General features: G+C 36.6%; 1 protein-coding gene across 1 annotated transcript in view; it reads left to right on the top strand.

Moving 5' to 3' along the window:
* Positions 1-25,052, top strand: part of PLEKHH2 (pleckstrin homology, MyTH4 and FERM domain containing H2) — an 86,173-nt gene that overhangs the window by 44,411 nt on the left and 16,710 nt on the right. The window contains exons 15-23 of the mRNA XM_069494792.1: positions 697-777; positions 4,606-4,785; positions 7,299-7,407; positions 8,326-8,438; positions 15,443-15,622; positions 18,023-18,120; positions 19,518-19,695; positions 20,624-20,779; positions 21,972-22,069. Of these exons, the coding sequence (XP_069350893.1) occupies positions 697-777; positions 4,606-4,785; positions 7,299-7,407; positions 8,326-8,438; positions 15,443-15,622; positions 18,023-18,120; positions 19,518-19,695; positions 20,624-20,779; positions 21,972-22,069 (1,193 nt within the window). The remainder of the gene's footprint in view (positions 1-696; positions 778-4,605; positions 4,786-7,298; positions 7,408-8,325; positions 8,439-15,442; positions 15,623-18,022; positions 18,121-19,517; positions 19,696-20,623; positions 20,780-21,971; positions 22,070-25,052) is intronic.

Raw genomic sequence — 25,052 nt, 5'->3', positions numbered from 1 at the left:
TTGCTGATTAAATTGTCTGCCTTCCTCACAGGCTATGAGCTCCCTGTGAAAGGAGACTGTGTCTTCTTGTTCAAATCTGTTTCCATAGGACCTAAACCAATCGCTAACTAAAGTCAAGAGCTAGATTCAAATTCTGTCCCAGTCACTTAACTTAGTGCCTGACATGTAGGAGGTTCTCAACATATAATAATAGCTTTTAATATTATTTTATTATTTTATATGATTACTTCTGGAGAGCACATCAAATGTTTTGAATGAGTGAATCTTTTACATTTGGAAAATGACTGGAATTATTTAGGTTTTAATCTTCTTACTTCTAACATGAGGGTATTAACCCAGAGAGCCATAGGGCTATTGGAAATCTATGAAATACGGAAACTATAACATGTACCTACTTGTGAAATTGGCACCTTCTTTTATTCATCTTTGACTCTTCAGTCCCAGGCATAGTATTAATAGTAAACTTGACACATAGTAAACATTTGTAAAAAATCTTGAATGGTTTGCACCAAAGCAAAACTTATGCTCCTGCTGTAACAGGTAAATCTTAAACAGCATTTGGACAGTCTATTGGGAATATCACTTATACCTTGGGCAAACTGGATACCTGTAGAACTTCAAATAGAGTGTATAAGCTATACCTTAAGGTATCAGAGTTCTGAGCTCTATTTGTAATTCGTTGAAATGTGATTTTAGGTGAAACATGGCTACTCCAAGAGAGTCTGGTGTACACTTATAGGAAAGACATTATATTATTTTCGTAGTCAAGAAGATAAGGTATGTATGTATTTTTAATAAGATAATTGTTATGGCTTAAAGTTTTCGTTTTCACTCTGCTGTTGCTAGGTAGAGCTTTAGAATTTTTGATAAGGTTAAAATTTGGTGTAAAATTGATTATTGAGGTAATCACACACCTATCACCTACAGGAGTCTTCTTGATTCTTAATTATAAACCTTAGCAACTTTAAATGAACACATCTTCTAAGACCCAGAACAGAAAAGCCTTCTATCTCTCGCCCACCCCAGCCATCAATTTCCCCTGTTTTCCCAGGTTCAGACAGACCAGATAAGGTTGAGAGTGGGGATAGCAAGCTAGGAAAAAAGACCTGAGGAGGACAAAGAATCCAGTCCTGTCTCAGGCCTTCAGATTCCTGGATACCACTTATCTATTCATCTTCCTATTTATATCCTATCTACTCATTTTTAAACTAATCCCCTGCCCGAAAAGAACTTGACTTATTTTCACTTTCCCAGTAGAAAGATGGGCTGTCTACCACAGGTGAAATGTATGCCCAGTTGTCATTATGGGTACTTGGTGTCACCTTTGGATTACTGAACCTGTAACAATTGAGCTGACGTGGGCCTAGAGTACTTGCATAGTATGATGATGTCAGCTCCTCAGAAGAGCAGCCTGTGACTGATTATTGTGATAATGAGACTAAACTTCTTGGTCTAGTGATCATATGTGTCAGTATTTCTCTGTTGCCTTTCCACAGACTGCACTCTCAGGTGGGACCAGCTGTGTTTAAAATACATGCCATTATTCTGTATTGCTGATAGGATGGGACTTAACACAGTACACGCATTAAAAAGGATACCTCTGAAGTAATGTGGGAAAATATGCATAACACAAAATTATATACTCAGTATAATCCCAACTAATTTATTAGTCAGGAAAATAGAACTCACTGTACCCATTCCAGGTATAAAAGTTTTAATATAGAACTAGGGACATACATAACTTTTAGAAAAATTTTAGAGCTATATAACTTTTTTAAAAGTTGAGAGAATAGAGGTTAGGGAAGCTACCACTGAAGGTCAGAAAAGTCAACACTGGAGATTTTAGCCCAAAGGACTGAGGCAGATAGTCCTCAAGAGTTCACTGGGAAGCTTCCGTGACTCACATCTACCCCGGCATCTGACAGCAATGGTCTTAAGAGAATAACTCCTCTTTCACCTTTACCTTCCAAATTTCATCTAGATTCTCTCATAGGGGCAAACTCTAACTCGGAATCATACAGGGACAGAGATTCTGGCAAATATTCCCAATTTCTCCTCTGCAATTACGAGGAGATCTTAGAAGAGGGTAGTTGGGATGCTGAATTTATGATTCTCAGTCCAGCACATCTAAGTAAAAATATGCATAGCAGATGAAAAGAACTATACCAAAATGTTGAATGATTATCTGTGATCGTAGTATTATGGATGATTTTTTCTTCTTTTTTTAATACCTTTCCATATTTACCAAGTTTCTATAATAAGCATGTTTTGTTTTTATAGATAGAAAAATAATTTAATAAAAATGGATAGAATTTGTCACGAAGAAACAAGTCAGAAGAATGTAGATAAATGAGCAGAAATCCATTATAATCACTGGAAAATTATTAAGAATACATGTGAGTCAGCATAGGCCTACGTCATTTCATGCTATAAATGTGTCCAAAACAATTTGTTTTTAATCTGTTTCAGTGTCCTTTTTTATTAAATCAAAATATTTGAAAGCACTAGGTCTGTTCACTGTTTATGGAGCCATCGTGAATCCTTTGGTAAAATGAATAACCATCCTTAAAAGTTGGGGTGGATGAAACCTAGATTTTCATGATTGGTGTGCCTAAAGCACACAATTAGGATGATATTTTCATGTATTATCATAGTAAAATTAGTTTCCTTCATCTTATTTTTAAAAGCTTACTGTGTAAGGAAGGTAAAATTTTACCTCTGCCCTCTTAGGGTTTTTTTCCGACCTGAGAATTAAATTGAAATAAGACAGGTTACAGGAGAAAAGCATACAAATTTATTTAATGTAAGTTTTACATGACACTTAAAAGGAAATGAAGAACCAAAAACAGAGTTGACCACTTAAATGCTGAATTGGACAAAGGGTAATAAGTTGTGAAAACGTGGCAAGGGCAAGGGACTTGGGCTAGGACAGTTAATTGGGTAGAGAAGTGACTAGGAAGATAAGGCTGAGTTTAACAAAGTTCATTTGTACAAATTTCCCTTGGCCTCAGCTTCCTGTCCTTGATGATAAGAATGTTATTTTCCTCTGGTATAGGGAGGACATCTTCCATATGGGGGTTTTATCTCCTGCCTGTGAAAAGAAAAAGGAGAGGTCAGAATGCCCTTCTTGCACCTGTTGTTTTTTTTAAAGGCCGCTAGTTCAAAACAACCCTTTATGCCAAAGTGATACCATTTGGAGTGGCAGCTTCTGCTGCCCTTCAGCTTTACTGAAGTGAAATGACAAGCCACTGGAGGGTTTTGAGCAGACCATGGACCCAGTCCTACCTGTGTCTAACAGTAACCCTCTGGTTGCTGTTTACAAATAGACTGAAGGGAGTGAGGAGAGGAGATGAGTTAGGAGGTTACTCCAGCAAGCCAGGCAGAGGTGACTGTGGTTTAGTGGTGCCATGGGGTGTGAGAGGAAACCAGATTCTGCATAGATTCTGAACGACTTACTGACAGGGTTTCTTGACCAAAAAGGTATGAGATATGAGATAAAGACAAGGGTCAGTGATGATGCCAAGGATTTTGGCCTTAGCAGGTAGGACGATAACATTGCCAACAACTGAGATGAGAAAGGCTGGGCAGAGCAGGTTGTCAGGGAGGACTCACAAAGGTAAGTTTGAGATGGTATTAAACATCTAAGTAGGGATAATGAGTCTGGAGTTATAAATACTAACATATGCTGGTATTAAAACCATAAACTTGGATGATATCATCCAGGGAGTGAATATAGATGAAAGAAGAGTGCAAGCACTGAGCCCTGGAACTTAGCATGAGAATGTGCAATTAAATGTCTCTGTAGTTAGGGTGAATTTCTTCAGAACTGCAATTGCAAACTTGACCAAATATTTTTTAGAAGTTATAAATCTGATGCAGACCATGTATGTTCCTGGAATAAATGTACTTAATTAAAGCAAAAGTTTTAAAACAGGTATCTAATATTCAACACAGCAGATATACTTCTTTTTTTCTATAAAAAGGTAAATAAAACTTAATGTAAATTGGCTTTAGGAACTTTTTCTTACCCTGAAATTAAGATAGAGGAAATCATGGCATTGTTTTGTAATATATAACATATGTCAGTGAAGACCCTTAGAACATTCCTCATTTATTGGAGTTTAGGATGATAGTTTATCTGTGCATTGTCTGTCTAATCTTGTTATTTTTTTTCTGTGAGCAGTATTTTCTTTTTCTATGAGCAGTATTTTGTCTATGTCCTACACTTGTCATTTTGATCCAATAGTTAAATCACTGCTCAGTTCTTAAAAAAGTCAAATGAGTATTTTGGCTGAATTATTACTAATTGCTCAACTAGATAATTGGTTGTTTTAGTCCAGCTGAATAATCTGAACCACTGTGCTGAAGTGTAGCTTCTTGCATTTTCCTCAAAAGTTAAATATCTAGTATTCACACTGTTCTTTCATATTACAATTGGGCTTTTGGTTGTTGCTACCGCATCTGTAACAATGTGGATAATCAAATTGCTTTTAGGCAATATTTTAAAATGATTTTTAAAAGGTGTGCTTTATAAAGGTAAAAATAAAAAGCACTATGAAAAATTTGAATGGGAAAAGATTTAGAAATTACTAACATTTACTTTAGTTTCCTTTAGGTCAGATCAAACTCTGGGAGGCTAAAGTTGAAGAGGTTGACAGATCCTGTGATTCAGATGAAGATTATGAAGCCAGTGGGCGTAGTCTGTTATCCACACATTACACAATCGTTATTCACCCCAAAGACCAAGGTCCCACTTACCTTCTAATTGGATCTAAGCATGAAAAGGTATTTAAAGATTTACTGGCCAATTTAGAATGATTTAGACTAGTAATCTTCAGGTATTGGTAATAATTCCAAATCAATTTTATAGAAATAAATAAGAGAGTTTTGCAAAGACTTTCAACTCTATTTTCCTTGTTCAAATGTATCATTTGTCAATTCTACTGATAAAAGCAGTATCAATGCTGAAAATAGTGCATGAAGGTAGAAGACAACAGGACCTTATGTTAAAAATTTAGATCTGGGGCCGGGCACGATGGCTCACGCCTGTAATCCTAGCCCTCTGGGAGGCCGAGGCGGGAGGATCGCTCAAGGTCAGGAGTTTGAGACCAGACTGAGCAAGAGCGAGACCCCATCTCTACTAAAAATAGAAAGAAATTATCTGGCCAACTAAAAATACACATGGAAAAAATTAGCCAGGCCTGGTGGCGCATGCCGGTAGTCCCAGCTACTTGGGAGGCTGAGGCAGTAGGATCGCTTAAGCCCAGAAGTTCGAGGTTGCTGTGAGCTAGGCTGACGCCACGGCACTCACTCTAGCCCAGGCAACAGAGCGAGACTCTGTCTCAAAAAAAAAAAAATTTAGATTTGTCAGACTGGGTATTTTTCAATGAATCTAACGCCTATACCTTACAAAATTGATGCATTTTCAATAAGATTTTGGTTTAGATACAATTGAAAATGAATTATTTTATATATTATATGAATGTATAGTCATTTATAATAAAGGGTACATCACAAATTAATGGGGAAGTAATGTATTATTCAATACGTAGTACTATGTATTTATTATATATTGAGAAATTGACTAATTAGGGAAACATTAGTTTTTCATCTCATACATATAGCAAAGTGATTTCCAGATGAATTAAAGAGTTAAAAGAATTCAATGACATTATTTTTTAAAGGCCTTTATCTGATCTCTGAATATAAACTACTTTATAAGAAAAAAAAGCAATGTAAGAAATCAGTGCAAATGGTGAATAGATTTGACTACAAAAAAAATGGAAATTCTTCTTTATATCAACTAAAAACATAACTAAAAATATAATACAAAAACCAGAATACTTCATGGATGGCTATTATATCTTTAACACATAAACAACTCTTATAGATTGTTTATTGGTATTGATAATTTTTGAGCACATGTATCAGGCCAAGTGCTAAGTATATCTCCTCTGCATCCTTACAATTGCACCCTGTGAGAGGTGATCTTATTCCCATTTACAGATGGTAAACTGAAGCATTTTCCTGTGGTCACACATCTAGCAAGAAGCAGAGTTGGTATTTAACCCCTGTCTCTGACTACAGAGCCATTGTTCCTGAACACTTGTCTCTACTACCTCTCATTTGATTTGAAAAGTATGTTTCCAGTAGAAAATGGGAAGAGGACCTGCTGAACAACTTACTGAGGAGGTTAATGGTTAATTAATGCTTAGACTCATCTGTAATGAAAGAAATGCAAATTTTAAAAATGATAAAGCTTATATTGTCTCAAATTATCAAAGATTTAGAAAATTATGTTAGTGAAGCTATGAGGAGGGAAGCACTCTCATACACCTCTGGTGGGAGTATAAATTGGTATAAATGCTCTGGAAAGTACTTTGAAAGTGTGTTTCAAGAGTTCCTAAAAATCTTCATGCCTTAGTAATGACTCATAATTCTCTTTCCATATACTAAGAAAGTGATCATAAATGCAGCCAAAGATTTATGTATAAATTTGTTGGACACAATATTGTCTTTTAAAAATAATTTTATTTTGAGATATTTCAAACTCAGAAAATATATCCTTCTTAGTTAACAGATCTTAGCCGTCACAGTATTTATCAGTGAGAAAGTAGGAAACATCTAAATGTTCAACAATAGGAAATTGATTAAATAAATATGGTATGTCCATATATGTAATAGAATATCCTATAGCCATTAAAACTTGCTTATAAAGAATTTTTAGCAACAAAGGAGTGCTTATGTGGTATTAGTAAAATTCAGAAATTATAATCCTCTATTTTTAGTATAATTCAACTATGTAAAAATTTAATCTACATATATATTTTCCTAGAGGAAGAAAAGACCAGTAGTTATCTTTGGAGAGTGGGAAAAAATGGAAATGATTTTCTTCTTTAAATTTTCTGGATTTCCAAAGTATTCTATATGTATTACTCTGAGAGTCAGATTTTCAATTTGATAGAATTTATTGTATTTCTTAAAGGTATATTAACTGGTTGTATTTATTCTAGTCTCTTAACATGTATTACTCTCCTTAATTTTGTCATGCTTTTTTAAGAAGCATCTGTAGAAAATAATAAAAATTGAATAATGGGAATATGTAATATGAACAGAATTCAAATGAGCCTGCGTCAGAACTGTTTGACTAAATGGCTTTTAGTTATTACATAAAAATTAAAGAAAATAGTTCCATTCCATCTCAAAGTTTTTCACTGTTTATGCAAGTTGGTTTTTTTCTTTAAGTAATCAAAACTGTATCTTGGTTAACATTTCTGTTAATATGTTCTGATTTTAAGGACACTTGGCTTTATCATCTGACTGTTGCAGCTGGAAGTAACAATGTAAATGTTGGATCTGAATTTGAACAACTTGTTTGCAAATTGCTAAATATAGAAGGGGAACCTTGTAAGTTCATGAACATATAAGGCTCTATGGTTTGTGAAATGGACGTTAGCCTAATGGCGTTTTCACTTTATGGGTTCTTGTTTCCCCTGCAACATACCCACCTTTTCATTGCCTTTGCTTGTCACGGGCCACAATTCTCACTGTGGTTCTTTGGCTCCAGGGACACCATCATTCCCCACTATGCTATGTCTTGTCATGTCCCTCTGTGTTTGCTCACATTGCTCCTCTGCTTGGAATGCCCCTTTCCTTGGCAGTCCTCACCAGCATGATGAAACCCTGTCTGGCCTGAGGAGATCACCCAGCCAGCCCACTCCAGCTCAGCGTCTGGCTCATAAAAGGAGCTAAATCAATGTTAAAGTTATGTCCCAATGCACTTTGCCACTTAACTCTTTTATGGCATTTGTAGCTTTGTGTTGAAATTAATTTTTTATACCTAATGTTTCCCCATTGAGAATCTAGATTCTATCCTATGCTTTACATACTAACAAATACCACATTTTATTTGCAGTGTCCAACACAGGAATTTAATAAATGTTGATTTTAGAAATGACTTCAAGTTCCTCTTTATATTTCTTGCTACTTTGGCTTTTCCTCTCTAGATCTTTCCCCAGCTTCTCCTCATGTACAGTCATTTCCCTACCTAGGCCACCAATCTTTAGCACATTTAAGCAATATGTTAGTGTCCTGGTAGACTAGTAAATTAGGACCCAACTCTTCTAGAATATCTAAAACAGAGTAAGAGAATCCCAATGGCCTGGCAACCAAAATAAAATAACGTTGCCAAAGGTTTCTCCTGACCTTTGTGACATGAAGTTGTGCGCCAAGCCTGAATGAGCTAAGTTCTAAAGGGTTAATTTAATGGGAGGCCAAAATAAGTGATTTGTTCAGTTTTCTATTCATATTTTATTCTGTATTTAGCCTCTCAGATATGGAGACACCCCACTTTGTGTCACAGCAAAGAAGGAATCATTTCCCCTCTGACAACACTGCCTTCTGAAGCTCTGCAGACGGAAGCTATTAAATTATTTAAGGTAAAATAGTTATATGTTGTTAAATAATTTAATTTAGTTGTAAAAAAATAATTTGGGTTAGAAATTTTTACTCTCTCCAAGAAAATTCAAAATATGATGATGATGATTATTGAGATTATTAATCTATTTAAATAAAATTAGGTGAGTTTTATATGCTTTCTGAGTGAGGATTTGGAATTTACTAAAATAAGCTATGTATGGTTTGGACAGTGTGAAACACTTGGTTCCAGAGAATCACTTCTCCTTTAACCTCTTGAATGGAAAGATGTTTCACATCACACCAAACTCAGCATTGCGAAAGGGGTCAGCACTCTTTCTTTCCCGGGGCCACTCTCAAATTGTTATTCCTCAACCTCTATTAGAAATCCCTGATCACTTGGAATTTGCCATTCAACTATATCACTCTTTATCCTCCATCTCTGTCATCAGCTACCTTCCAGTAACTCCTCAAATATCATTAAGGTTTTTGGCTCCAACTCACATTCTTTCTCTCTACCTCTAGTCCTACAAATGACTTTATTATCACTTCACTCATCAATGCTATGGTTTTAAGATTCTTGACCTTCTTAATTCCAGTAAACTTCACCTCTAGTCTACTTCATCTTCCCATTCTCCACGTCCACACCTTACTTCACTAGTCCTTAGAAGTATGCCACCTTTAAAAGCTTAAATTTAATATGTCTATCTTTAACCATAATCCTAGCCTTCAAGCTCTCTTATTTTTTTTTACTCTTCTACTTTTTGTCATCCCTAAGACATTTGTTTTGAGCCATTTCTTTTCTCTGAGGTCATGACAATGGCCTCTTGGCTTTTCTTCCTTCCTTATCCAGTCTGGTTTACTCTTATTATTAATAATACTGGTAGTTACCTGGGACCCATACTTTCATGCACTCTTCATCCATATCTCAATTATTAGTAGATCAATGCTGTGTTGTCTGCTCCCAGGGTAACCAAATGTACACTGCTAGAGAGCATCAAACAGCCATGTAGGCTACAACCAGTAAATCCATGGTCTCCATCCCTCATGGACAGCTGTCTGTCCTTTTGCTTGTCTTTGGTCACATCCTCCTCAAAGTCCCTGCTCAACAATACAAAAAAGAAACTTGCCTCCTATTAATATTTCATTGAGAAAATTAGAGGGCATCAGACATGATTACCTCAAATCCTTCCCCTTCATCTATTTTCTCATCTACTCCTCCAGTCTCAGAATATGGTGTACCTGCTGTGGTTGCAGATTTCAGCTCCACAGCAGGATCTTGGTACTTCATTTTCCCCTAGTCTCTCAGCGCCTCAGTCTCTTTCTTTTGGCTTCTTCTTGCCTACATTTGTCCCATATCAAAAAATTTACTTGTTTATTAGATAATATTATGGAATTATTAATTTGGGATGTTACAAAGATGGCATGATGGCTGTGGAAAAACAAACTTTATCAATTGGAGATCCATCCTGAAGTATTTATTGGTAAAGTAACATGTCATACATTAAAATACTCTGGGAAAAAAGTGGAGGTAGGGAGGTGATGAATGAAACAAGTTTGGCAAAATGCTGGTAATTATTGACACTGGGTGAACATGAGAGATCATTATACTATTCTGCTTTTGTTCATTTTAAAAGTTTCTATAATGGAATGTTTTTTAAAAATCGACCTGTAGAATATACAAATACTCAAAGCAAGAAAGCGTATACAAATAAATTTGAAAATCTGGATGAAGTGATCAATTTTATAAGAAAATATAAATGACCAAAATTGATTCCCATCACCCAGATCCACAGTTGTCAACACATGGCCAATTTTGTTTTATTCTCCCATCCCCACTGTTCCCTGACCCTGCATTATTTTGAAGCAATCCTCAATCATCATATCACCATATTCTCTTTGTGAAATGATTGTTACTTAGATACCAAACCCCAGCAAAAACAGAGAAAATTTGCAAAAATAATTAAATATTAGCAATCAGAATCCAGCATCATATTAAAAGAATATTAAATCATTCAACTCTATATCCAAATAATTCAATTTAAAAATGGGCAAAATATCTCAAGAGAAATGTCTACATACAAAAGGCCAACAGGTATATAAAAAATGCTCAGTATCACTAATCATCAGGGAAATGCAAATCAAAACCACAATGACATATCATCTCACCCCAGTTAAAATGGCCATTAAAAAAAGAGAATAACACATGCTGGCGAGGATGCAGAGAAAGGGGAACACTGGTACACTGTTGCTGGGAATGTAAATTAGTGCAGCAACTTCAGAAAACATTATGGAGGTTCCTCAAAAAAATTAAAAATAGAACTACCATGTGATCCAGCAGTCCCACTGCTGGGTATATATCCAGAAGAAAGGGAATCAGTATATTGAAGAGATACCTGCACTCTCATGTTTATTGCAGCACTATTCACAATAGCCAAGATACAGAATCAACCTAATGGAATCATCCGTTCAATGGATGAATGGAAAATGAAAGTGTGGTACATATACACAATGAATAGTATTCAGGCATTAAGAAAAATCATATCCTGTCATATGCAGCAACATGTATGGAACTGGAGGATATTATGTTAAGTGAAATAAGCCAGGCACAGAAAGATATCACATGTTCTCACTCGTATGTGGGAACTAAAAAAGTGGATTTCATGGAGGTAGAGAGTAGAATGGTGGTTACCAGAGGCTGGGAAGAGGGTGAGGGATGAAGAGATTTTGATTAATGTATACAAACTTACAATTAGATGGAAGGATTAAGTTCTAGTGTTCTATAACACAGTGGGGCAACTATGGTTAATACGATATTGGAGTATATGTCAAAATAGCTAGAAAAGAAGATTTAGAATGTTCCCAAAACAAGTCTGGGTGTGGTGGCTCCTGCCTGTAATCCTAGCACTTTGGGAGATTGAGCCAGGAGGATTGCTTGAGGTCAGGAGTTCGAGACCAGCCTGAGCAAGAATGAGACCCTCTCTCTACAAAATATAGACAAATTAACCAAGTTTAGTGGTGCGCACCTGTAGTCCCAGCTACTTAGGAGGCAGAGGCAGGACGATCACTTGAGCCCAAGAGTCTGAGGCTGTAGTGAGCTATGATGATGCCACTGTTCTCTAGCCTGAGCAACAGAGTGAGACCCTGTCTCAAAAAAAAATAATAAATTTTTGAGGTGATGATTATCCCAGTTTCTCTGATTTGATTACATGTTGTATGCACTTATGTATCCCTAAATATTAGGTTATTAAGTATGAAATGTCCGATTTCGTTAAGTCCTAAGTTTGACAGTTGGTATCGCTTACATTTCACTTTGACACTTCTTGTTTTATTTTTATTGTGAAGGTACATGCTCAGTCTTTCAAACGCACATTGTGGCTTGTGATTATCTCTCAAATTTTTTTTAGAGCAATTTTTGTGAAACCACAGACAGGTCAAAAATTCATATTATTTTAGAATATGGACCAGGCACGGTGGCTCAAGCCTGTAATCCTAGCACTCTGGGAAGCTGAGATGGGAGGATCGCTCGAGGTCAGGAGTTCAAGACCAGCCTGAGCAAGAGCAAGACCCTGTCTCTACTAAAAATAGAAAGAAATGATCTGGACAGATAAAACTATATATAGAAAAAAATTAGCCGGGCATGGTGGCACATGCCTGAAGTCCCAGCTACTCGGGAGGCTGAGGCAGAAGGATTGCTTAAGCCCAGGAGTTTGAGGTTGCTGTGAGCTTGACGCCACGGCACTCTAGCCCGGGCAACAGAGCAAGACTGTCTCAAAAAAAAAAAAAAAATTCTAGAATATGAGTTCCTGTCGTGGAACAAATACAGCATAGTCAGCTCGAAATATTAAGGAAGTCTTTGGGAAGAATGTGGCTAATGAATGCACATTACGTCGATGGTTTTGTTCTGGTGATTTTAATCTTGAAAATGAGCCAGGTGGGCAACTTGAGACCAAGGTGGATGCAGCTGAAAGCTATAGTGGATGTGAATCCATCTCAAATTACGGGTGAATTAGCAGCAAGGTTTGACATTACCATTTGAACACTATTGGACCGTCTGAAAAAAATGGGCAAGGTAAAGAAGCTGGATAGATGGGTTCCATGTGAATTAAATGAGCAACGGCAGAGAAATCGTCTTAAAGCTTGCCTTTCTTTGCTGTCACAACCTAAAGGCAAACCATTTCTACACTGTATTGTTACATGCGATGAAAAATGGATTCTTTTTGACAATCGAAAGTGTTCGGCACAATGGTTGGATAAAGATGAAGTGCTGAAACCCAGTCCAAAACCAAATATTCATCAAAAAAAGCTAATGGTGTCTGTTTGGTAGTCCAGCACTGGTAGCCACTACAGCTTCATGAAACCTGGTCAATCGATTACAGCTGATGTCTACTGCAACCAACTGGGTGAAATGATGAGGATACTTGCGATTAAGGACCCAAGATTGGTCAATAGAGACAGGCCAGTCCTCTTGCAACAACGCTTGACCACATGTTGCACAAACAATGCTGTTCAAACTACAGAACCTGGACTTGGAAACTGTCATCCACCATATTCACCAGACCTTGCACTAACTGATTACCACTTCTTCCAGGCTTTGGACCACTTCTTGCAAGGAAACACATGCAATTCTCAACAAGCTGTGGAAAGTGCCTTTCATGATTTCGCTGCTACTCGCTTTCCAGGCTTCTTCACTGCTGGCATAAACAAGCTACTGTTAAGATGGCAAAACTGTTGATAGTTTAGGCTTGTATTTGATTAATTGTACTGCTTTTTGTTTGAGATAATAAACTGCACTTTTGATTCAAAATCGGACATTTCATATTTAATGACCTAATAGCTACAACTATTATGTATCAATAAAATTTTAAAAATGGGAAAAAAGAATATTAAATCATGACTAAGAGAGATTTATTCCAAGAAATCAAGGATGGCTAAATATTAGGATATCTATTAATACTACTTATTATATGGTAGATAATCATCTCTATAGATGCTGAAAAGACATTTGACAAATACAACATTCATAAAATAGCAATAGATAGATACTTGCTTAACATGATAACACATTCCCATCTTAGCTAAAAGCAAGCATCATGCTTTATGGAGAAACATAAGAAACATTTCCACCAAAGTGAGGAACAAAACAAGGATATTCTCCATTATTATTTTTTAACTTTTTAATTAAACTATAAATTATATAAGTTCTGTCATTATTTTTTAACATCCTATGCAATTAGGCAATAAATGAAAATATTTATAGATGGTATAATTTATACCTAGAAAGCCCAAAAGAACAAACTGAAAAACTACTGCAAACAAAAAGAGAACTCAGTAAGATAGTGAGGTTCAAAATAAGCATAAATCAAAAGCTTTTATGTGTACAAACAACCAGTTAGAAGATAAAAGGAAGAACTTTTAGTTTTGGCCACCCAAACAAAGCCTGGCAGTTTTCCTGAATTGCAGAGACAGAGTTCAGAATTCCAGAAGGCCAAGGTAGTTAGAATTCACAGGAACTAGAGGAAGGAGCTAAAGAATGGGAGAGAGGGAACACCTGCAGTGTTCCCCTCAAGTTTTCATCTGAGAGCTGATAAGCATGTGTGTGTGAGGAAACTACCTGAGACTGGGGAAAGACTACCTGAAAGGAATAGGCAGAAAAATTCCTGGAGCTCACATAGAGATAGAAATAGTTCGTTTTCTCATCGTCTAGAATGGAAAGATCGTCTAACACATTGGCCATCAAGTAGGGTACTCAGAAGGTTATTGATTGCCTCAATAATGGGCCCCAAAAGGTCGTAGACTAAAGGCTGTTCTGATTCACCCGAAGAAAACTTAAAAGAAGCCTTGAAAAAATCAAGCTGTTTCCAAGTAATTTAACATCTCAGAACAAAGCACAAAAATAAAGACTACAAAAAATTCCAGTGTCCAATAATATAAAATTCACAATGTCTGCATCCAGTCAGACATTACTAGGCATACAGAGAATTGGTTAAATATGTATGTAATCATGAGAAAAAGCGATCATAGAAACATATCTAGAAATAATACAAATGATGGTAAAAAAAAGGACATGTCTGTGTATTAGTTATCTATTATTACATTAAAATTTTCCCCAACATTTAGTGGCTTGCAACAACAAACATTTAGTATTTCACACAGTTTCAGGGGGTCAGGAATCTGGAAGCACTTTAGCTGGGTAGTTCTGGCTCAGAGTGTCATGTATTATAGTTACCATCAAGCTGGCAGCTGGGGCAGCAGTTGTCTGAAGGTTTGACTGAGTCTGAAGGACTCCAGACTCTCTCATGCAGCTGTTGGCAAGAAACCTCAGTTCCTGACTGCATGGGCCTCTCCATATGACTACTCAAGACTTGACAGCTGCCTTACCCCGGAGCAAATGACCTAAGAGGGAAAGAGAGAGAGTGACCAAAATGGAAGCCACATTGTTTTTTATAGCCTCATCTCAGAATGGCATGCCAAATTCTACTAGTCACACAGACTAACCCTGGTACAAGATGGGAGGGAATTACCTAAGGGTCTGAGTATCAGGACGTGGAGAAAATTGGGAGCCATTTTGGAAGTTGGATACCACACTTCATAAGTTCAGGAAGGTAGAAGAAAACATGAGCATTTTAAGGAGAGTAATAGAAGATATGCAAAAGACCTGAATTGAACTTTTAGAGATGAAAAACACAATGGCTAAAATGAAAAATATACTGGATGAGATTAACATGTGTTTTGAAGTTCTTTAATTAAGTACATGAATGTTTAGGATTGTTATGTTCTCTGCATGACTGACCCCTTTATCATTATAAAATGACCCTCTATCTCTGGCAGAATTCCTTGCTCTGAAACCTACTTTGTCTGCTATTATTGTAGCCACTCCAGATTTCTTTTGATTAGTGTTATCATAATATATCTTTCCTCATCATTTTAAACAAAAACTTTTGCTGAAAAGAGAATCAATCTAATTCATGCAGAACAAATCTAATCATTTCTCACCTTGAGTATGTCATTTTTTTGTTTAATTTAGACCTGCCAGCTTTTTATAAATGCTGCAGTTGACTCCCCTGCCATTGATTACCACATATCTCTAGCCCAGAGTGCTTTGCAAATCTGTCTGACACATCCTGAGCTACAGAATGAAATTTGCTGTCAGCTTATTAAACAGACAAGGCGAAGACAGCCACAAAGTCAACCAGGACCATTGCAGGTATCTGTTCAGCGTACACATGCAATTTAAAGTGATATTTTTCTGATTGTAAGAATGATACACATTCAGTATAGATATTTGGAAAATACGCAAGGTGGAAGAGGAAAAATAGCTGTTATTATTTTGATGTATATTATTTTGGTTTATTTATATATTTATACGTTTTTATATTAATGTAAATATATGTATGTTCCCACTCACAGTTTTTTGTATTACTGGAGTTACAGTTTGCATACTACTTTTTAAAACTATAGAACATAATCATTTCCCCTGAATCTTCTTCAGAACATTAGTGGTTGCATTAACGTCAATTACTATACATTTGAGATTTCTCAATTTTCCTATAATAAATACCTATATAGTAGACATATTTGAACCTAAATCTTGTGTACAAGTCTAGTGAATTCTTTTGAACCCATTCCTAGACTTTTCCTTTATCTTCAACAATATTCAGTATAATTCTTTCAAATTCTTTCTAGGTAAAAAAATGATATTTTGCTATTGACTTAGGGAGCATTTCTTTAATTATTAGTGTAGTTGAATATATTTTTTGGGTGTTTTGTGGTCATATGTGTTTACTTTTTAATGAATACCTATTTTTATCTCTGCATATTGACTCCTTGTTAACCACAGGATAAATCAGGAATTTCTTTAATTTTTAAATACAGAAAGTTAAAAGTTTATTTTTCCCTTCTCAGAGGAGAAAGAGAGAATGAGAGAGTGAAGGGGGGGGGGGAAGAGAGCAAGAGACAGCTTGGCATCCCAAAGAAAGAGAAGGGAGATGCCAACAGAAATCAGGAATTTCTTAACCTACCATACAGAACTCTCAGGGTTGGATCCAGATTTTGCAGGACTTGAAGCTTATACAATTTGGCAAATGCCCTTTAAGAAAAAGAGCACAAAATATATGACTTTTGCACATTTTAACAAACACATGAGCATGTAAACACAGCTGATAGGGCCCTTCCCAGGGCCTTGGAAGGGGCCTGTGCCCAAGGGGGTTCTGAAGCTCGAGCTTCATATGCATCAAGGTCACTTCAGTAACTGGCTACACTGGCCTCCTCTTTCCCTACTTCCTGCCTCGAGCATACAGCAATTGAATAACTTTCCCCGTTCTTCAAACACACCCTGCCTTTGCAGTATTCTTCACCTTGTAGGATTCCTCTTCCCTGGGTCCCCCTTCCTCTTTCCCCCCTGTAGACTTTACAGTCCAGCCCAAGCAACATGTTCCCTGTGAATCCTTCCCGAACTACCCCAGCAGTTAGTTATCCCCTCCATTGGTTATACTTTTAGAAAACTTGATACATGGTATTACTATGTTATATTATAATTTAATGTTTAAATATATAACTGTCTTCTACTAGACTGTAGGCCTCCAAGGGCAGGGTCAGTGCCTATTCTCCACATCCTTTTTTATACAACATTTAAAAAATATCTTAAGTTATGCTTGCTTAATGAAAAAAATATGTAAAAAGAAGAATACAGAACAAAGCAATGGAAAAATAACAATCACACATAATCCTGTTTAACCTCTGTTAATATTTTTATAATGTCCTTGTGTGTGTATATGTGTGTGTGTTTGTATGTGTGTGTGGGAAGGTGGGTTTTGATTTGGGGCATACAATTTTTTACTATTTTGAAATATGCCTTTTTCAAAACTGTTATATATATATTTTAACGAATGAATAGATACCTAAATGAACAAAAAGGAAACAATGTTTCTAATCGTTAAGTGTGATATCCAAAAGGACCACCATATCTACTTGTGCTTTGGCACTTCAGTCATAGACAATCATATACACAACTAGATGGATCATGGATCTGGCCCAGTGTAGAGTTTTTATGGTTTTAATGTATTTTTTTTTCTTTTTTTTTTAATTTTTTAAAATTTTTTTTTTTTTGAGACAGCGTCTCACTCTGTTGCACGGGCTAGAGTGCCATGGCATCAGCCTCGCTCACAGCAACCTCAAACTCCTGGGCTCAAGCGATCCTCCTGCCTCAGCCTCCCAAGTAGCTGGGACTACAGGCATGCGCCACCATGCCCGGCTAATTTTTTCTGTATATATTTTTAGTTGTCCATATAATTTCTTTCTATTTTTAGTAGAGACGGGGTCTCGCTCTTGCTCAGGCTGGTCTTGAACTCCTGAGCTCAAACGATCCACCCGCCTCGGCCTCCCAGAGTGCTAGGATTACAGGCGTGAGCCACTGCACCCAGCCGGTTTTAATGTATTATAAATGCTCTAAACAGATAACGTATATGTGAAAGAAGCAAAATATTTTTGGGATCAGAGAGGCTATCATCAGCCCCTTGCTCTCCCAGCGTCTGTCAGTCATACTCATTCTGACGTGGGTCTCTGACTGGCATGCAGTAACTAACCTATGGTGCTTCTCTTTGCCCAGGGCTGGCAGCTCTTGGCGCTCTGTGTTGGGCTCTTCCTTCCCCATCATCCTTTCCTGTGGCTCCTCAGGCTCCACCTAAAGAGGAATGCAGACTCCAGGTGTGCAGAAAACTAGCCAGCTGAACCGTTATATGGCCTCTGAAAGTCTACAATAAATCATAAGTATTTAGTAACCTGCCAGGTACATTTTCAGAAGAATGTGTGAAATAAATATTGGTACAGGAAGCCTTTGGTTATCATTTATGTGGAGCTTGGAAAATATTTTCTTTGTTATGTTAAATCTTTTATGGAAGATTGCAGTAAAAGCTTGAAAAACTGACAAAGAATAATTTTGAATGAAAAGTCTATGTGCATTTCAAGTATGAATGACTTAGCATTAGCAAGTGTTCATTCAGGAAAAGCAACTATTTTGTTTCCTTAATTTTACCTTTTCCTGTTTTTCTCCATATCGAATTCTTTTATGTGGAAAACTTCCCCTATGATCTTCCCTCCTTTTATAATTGTAGGTATTTGAATTACTTCAGAATTCTTACTCCCTTGAAAAAGACATTTAAAATCCAACTTTCAGAATGGCTTTCTTACTATGGGACCCAGGGCACTCAGCCTAGGCTTATCCACGATCAATTTGTCCACCAAGAGCATTGTGTTAGGTCGGTTAAATAGACTCTGGGATTAAACAGACGCACACAGTGAAAGAAACAAACAAGCAAAAAAACATCTTGGAAGCAATAGGAAAATATCCTGCAGTTATGCAAAATGCATAATACATTCTGGGGCTCTATAATCAACATCATGTGATTTCAGTTGTAGTCACCGAGGAACCCCCAGATAAAGGGTAACATTTTAGGGTCTGCCTACAAGGTACTTGAGTACAAATATATGTAGAGGTGTTATCAATTTGCTTTTATAAACAATAAAAATTATAACAAAAGAGGGCAAAATAAGATCTCTATCCAGTTTTTACATTTATTTACTCAGTGGTTTTGTTTAATGCTTAACATTTTTTAACAAGTACAGTGTTTTATAGGGTAAACAAACAGAATATAATTTTTTTGCAGACATTTTCTTACCTTTTTTAGCAGTTAAGCATTATCCTCCATGTTCTTCAAAATAGAACTCTGCTGTGTCATGTTTTTTTAAGTTACTCTATATGATTTCTCATACAATTATTTTCTTTATATTTGTTAATATTAAATCACTATATGTTGACTATATGACTGGTAATTCTAAGTGTAGTTTGTGATTATAATAATGCAACAAAGAGGAAGAATTCTTTATGGGTATGTTTGGGTCAGTCAGCTACAAACGTAAAGAAATTGGAATTTGAGAAAAGTTACAGCAGTTTAATATTCTCATTCAAAAAGAAAAGTTACTGTTAAAATTAGCATAATACATTCTATAATAATAATGTACAAGGGAAGCGTTATTAATGGCTGCATACATTAGGTTGTCAATTAAATTTATTCTTAGATTTTATCTTAAGTTTTGTATTACAGGACAGAATTTGGAAAATATGCCATTTACTGCCAGCGATGTGTAGAAAGAACGCAACAAAATGGAGATCGAGAAGCAAGACCCTCAAGAATGGAAATTCTTTCAACTCTTCTTCGAAACCCTTATCATCATTCTTTACCCTTCAGTATACCAGTGCACTTCATGAATGGGATATATCAGGTAGGTTAGCCTTTGTACCTTTATGAAAACATACTTAGCTGAGAATCCTAGGTATGACCTCTGTGGCATAGGGAAGGGAGACTGTCTTACCTACCTTTGTCAGCAGCTGGCAGAGATAAACATGCAAATATATTAGATCTTCTATCAAAACAGCTGAGTTTTTAAACAGTTTTGCTAAAAAGGATGAACACTAAAAAGAAATCCATATTGAACCAAATAATGGTTTCACTGCCATCATAACTCTGACGGAGAAAACCAAAAACACTATGGTTGGGGTTTTCCCCTATCAGTGCACCTGCTAGGTATGGAAATAATTACTAACATTGGGTGTGTACAATTTTAGTCTCTTTTAAAAATCTCCAAATCTCAGAAATTATCTGAGAAAACTTTCTGGGCCCCTCCCAATTCTCAGATCTAGATGCTCACTTATTAACTGAAGCACACATGTTCCAAAGCTAGCAATTAGTCCTTCTAGCCATAAGCCTTTTATCACAGAATTCAGATACTTAACTGCCTATTAAAGAGACAAACATTAAATACATAAAAGTATTCATTTATTTAAATGCATTTCTTGTTTATTTTCTTTCATTTGCTTAAAGATTGCATATTGTACCATAGTTCTTGGTTTGCTTCTAAAGGGTAACCATAATATCTCCACAAGTGGTTTATAGCTGTTAAATGATCTTTCTATTTTGAATTCATGTCTATTGGCTGAAGCTCCAATTTCGGAATTCTTAACATGAAGCTGACTACTGAAGTAATCTTGTTAATTTTCTCCATTGGAGCTTGGGAAAAAAACTTAAAACACCTGCAGAAATATATGTTTTCATTAATCATGTATCCAGTATGCCCTGTTTCACTCCTGAAATCTCAGTTTGAAATTTATATCCTTTTTGTTAAAAGAGAACTACTTTGTTATTTTTTCTAGGTAGTTGGGTTTGATGCATCCACCACAGTGGAAGAATTTTTGAATACTTTGAACCAGGACACAGGAATGAGGAAGCCAGCCCAGTCTGGATTTGCATTGTTCACTGACGATCCTTCTGGCAGAGATTTAGAGCATTGTCTTCAAGGAAACATCAAGGTGAAACCAAGTCCTTTAAGGAACCAAACCCAGCAAATAGAAAAGAAGCTACTCTTAATTTTACAAGAAGTTTAGTGCAGGAGTGTTCCAAAAATTTAAGAAATCTGATCTTCACAATAAAAAAAATTGCAGGACTTTGTTGAAGCCTTAGAATTCTTAATACACAATCTCTACACACACACCACACACTCCATGCTAAAGAGAGGAAATGAATAATGGTAATAATGGTAATAATACTCTAAATATTAGGGTATTAGAGTGGAGGTGTGAAAGCTCTAATAAAATGGCTTTCCACTTTTTTCTTTTATTCAGCAATATTTATTGAACAATTTATTGTGTCTTGCAGCTGGCTGGACTCTGTGGGGAATACAAAGGACCAGAAATAATCCCTGCCCACAGTGTGTAAACTTAAAATTTGCTCAGGGAAGAGCAGCCTTACACACTGATGACCTGAAGCTAGGGTTGAAAGTGGTAATTGTTTTAAGAGTGCTATGAACTTTGCACAGAGAGAGAGGTTAAATTTAGCATTGGGAATTAGGGAAAACCTGACTGGACTTTGAAGGATGGGAAAGAAAGAAGGAGGGACTTAAACAAAATCTTTTCCAGATCATAGTAAAATAACTTTAATAAAGTTTCCATTTAGTGATGGCAACAATTGGAAATATAGAATTTTAGAACCACAAGGGACCTTAGAGAAACAATCTACTTATTTCACAAATGAGGAAACTGAGCCCTAGAGAGGGAAGTTATTTACCTAAAATCAAATTGCTAGGACTGGGTCTAGACTCTTTCCTTATATTTCAGATTTCTTTGCTATAACTTCAGTTATTACAATCTTTATAAACTCATAAGGTAGAAAGTTGCTTCTTCCGTGATCAAATAATGAAAAAACTCCCTGAAATCTTCTTGTTTGCAGTCTCATGCAGTTCTGCATTAAGATTCCTTTTTGAGTAAAAAAATGCATGGCCATGGTCCAAAGTTAATGTGTGTCCAAAAGGATAAGTGAGCCAAAGAACAATTTATAATTAAATCCTAAACTCAGAGCTGCACAGAAGCTGAAGAGAAAAAAAAAAGCTTGAGTACATTTGGTTTGATCATACTAATGAAATTTTTCAATCTACAGACTTAGTTGCCTTTTTAAAATGTTGATTTGAAAAGTCTTATAAATCTTAGTTTTCCACTTCCCTTCTAGATTTGTGACATTATTTCTAAATGGGAACAGGCTTCCAAAGAACAGCAGCCTGGAAAATGTGAAGGTACAAGAACTGTTCGTCTGACTTATAAAAACAGGTATGTAATAGTGTATCCAAATGCCAGAGTATGCATATACAGTATGTTGAAATCATGCAGTATACTTTATTTTCCTATTGAATAGCCCTGAAAGTTATAATATTTATTTGTATGTTTGTTTCTATATAATATTTATTTGTATGTTTGTTTCCTTTCTATAGGAAAAAACTGTCACATTAAATTTTTTTTCTACTTTTAGGCTCTTAATCTCATAAGTAGTTATATTTTATACAAATACGCATTTTGACAAAGATTAAGAACACTATAGGGAAAAAATAGCTGTTCTCTTAGGGTAGTTGATACAAGGATGAATTTTTCACTTTCAAAATTTCCTTTTACAGTCTTATTACATTTTTCATGAAAACTGAATACTTAAATACCCTACTGTAGATCTGTAGTAAGAAGATATATTTATGTTTGCCTAAGTCTTTTAGAAGTGATATATTCATATCTGTTCCTCCTCATTCTTTCATATTCTCTCTCTCTCTCTCTGTCTCTCTCAGTATAGAGAGCTTCATCTATGGCCTTTTGGTGGCTGGTGACTCTAAGCCAGTCAATTAGCTAGATGCTGCGAGTAAAATGGTAATAAAAACAGACACAGGCCCAGTCCCTGATCTTTTGGAATTAAGGTTAGTGAGGAAGACAGTTGTTAATCATATACTCACTCTAATGAATATATAATGACACATTAAGTTCTTTGAAGGAAAAGAGTGGTCATGTGAGGGTACATAATGAGGAGCCTCCCCCAGACTGGAGACATTGGGAGGCTTCTTTGAGGAAATAATGCTTCTGCCAAGTTCAGAGGAGATGGGAGTGGAAACATCAAAATAGGTAGAAAAGGGAATTTAAAGGTGTATAGAAGGAGGCTGTTCAGCTTGTTTCGGGAATTCAGACGACACCAGTGGAGCCGGAGCATATACCTTCTCAAACAGATAAATTTTAATGCACTTTGGGATATAGTCAGCAACCAGATTTTCTTTGTTTTTTTAAAAAAATATTTTCTTTCATGTATTAGCAGAAGGTAGTACTTAATAAACAGTGTTAACTGACCAGTTCACATTAACTACACCAAAATAAAGGGATTTTGATAGTTTTATTTGAATCTTATACCCCATAAATTAAGAAATCTATAAAATGTCAGACCAAGAGCCAGGTGGAATTATGGGAGTAGTATTGAATTCTTTCACAGGCCTCCTTTTGGAAGATGTTCATAGACTTAAAATTGGAATTTGAGAAGTGAAGGCACTATATAACATAAAGAAAGTAATAACCTTTGATCCAGTTCAGTATTTCTTTTTCTAATAATCTGTCCCACAGAAATACCCACATAAGTGGGCAGAGTATTCCAGTATATTCTAGTTCTTCTTTGCTATATTTTTTATAGCAGTGAAAAATTAGGGGGGAGACTTACATGTTTATTAATAGGGGAACAATTAGATAAATACGATGCATTCATATTTTGGACTCCTCCCTCATACAGTTAGCTGCTTAAGGCCACCCACTATTTGAACAGACTCCATTGATTTCAATAAATGGTGACTGTGAATCTTTGGAGCTTCTTTATTCAGGTGCTCATGGGCTGTGATGATTTGCCAGAGTTCTGAGTAACGAAAAGGGGACTATTCAGCTTTGGTAGCTAAGGTTTTAAAATTATACGTTCCTAGAGATAAGTAAAAGTGCTTAAATAATGGAAATCTAATAGGTGCTACTCCTGGAGGAACCTGTTTCCATTGATGGCAGCCTTCATCTATGGCCCTTTGGTGACTGGCAAGAAGAGCAGGCTGGAAGAGTTGGACTTTGCAGATAATTATTTTAGTTCTGCTTAGTGCTGGAGCAGTAGTTCTCAAACTGTGGACCCTGCACCAGCAGCCTCAGGACCACATGGAAACATGTTAGAAATGCAAATCATCAGGCCCCACTTCAGGCCCACTGAGTCAGAATTTCTGGGGGTGAAGCCCAGGAGTCTGGATTTTGACAAATCTCCACATAATTCTTACACATGCTAAGTTTTGAGAGCACTGACTTGAAGGTCCGCATCTCTGCCTCTGCCTTTTGGCCTCACTCTTTGTGGAAGGAGCCAGCTCCTAGACCTAGCCTGCCTTAGATATTTATATAGAACAGGTTCAGGCATTTTCTCTTGCTTTTGTTGGAACCAAATGAAATGACTTTGTGTCTAAAACTATTCCTATAGAAAAAAATTAGCCGGGCATGGTGGTGCATGCCTGTAGTCCCAGCTACTCGGGAGGCTGAGACAGGAGGATCGCTTGAGCTCAGGAGTTTGAGGTTGCTGTGAGCTAGGCTGACGCCACGGCACTCACTCTAGCCTGGGCAACAGAGAGAGACTCTGTCTCAAAAAAAAAAATAAATAAAAAATAAAACTATTCCTAATAATCCATACCTCATCAATGCTTAATACATACTAACTCTGATTATGATGGCTGTGATTGGAATTGAAATGAAATTTGGGTGGGGTGTGGTGGCTCATGCCTGTAATCCCTAGCATTTTGGAAGGCCGAGGCAGGAGGATCACTCGAGGACAGGAGTGTGAGACCAACCTGAGCAACACAACGAGACCTCCTCTCTACAAAAAAAGAGAAAAATTAGCCGGGTGTGGTTGCATGTGCCTGTCTCAGCTTCTCAGGAGTCTGAGGCAAGGGGATTGCTTGAGCCCAGGAGTTTGAGATTGCAGTGGGCTTAGCGTGGTGGCTCATGCCTGTAATCCTAGCATTCAGGGAGGCTGAGGCGGGAGAATTGCTTGAGGTCAGGAGTTCAAGACCAGTCTGAGCAAGAGCAAGACCCCGTCTCTACTGAAAATAGAAAGAAATTAGCTGGACAACTAAAAATAGAAAAAATTAGCCAGTCATGGTGGCTCACACCTGTAATCCCAGCTACTCGGGAGGCTGAGGCAGGAGGATCCCTTGAGCCCAGGAGTTGGAGGTTTCTGTGAGCTTTGCTGGATACAGTATTCTTTGATGGCAGCTTA

Source organism: Eulemur rufifrons, chromosome 19 (assembly GCF_041146395.1).
Source record: "Eulemur rufifrons isolate Redbay chromosome 19, OSU_ERuf_1, whole genome shotgun sequence".
Lineage (NCBI taxonomy): Eukaryota > Metazoa > Chordata > Mammalia > Primates > Lemuridae > Eulemur > Eulemur rufifrons.
The sequence above is the reverse complement of the archived record's forward strand: the minus strand, read 5'-3'. Positions and strand labels throughout refer to the sequence as shown.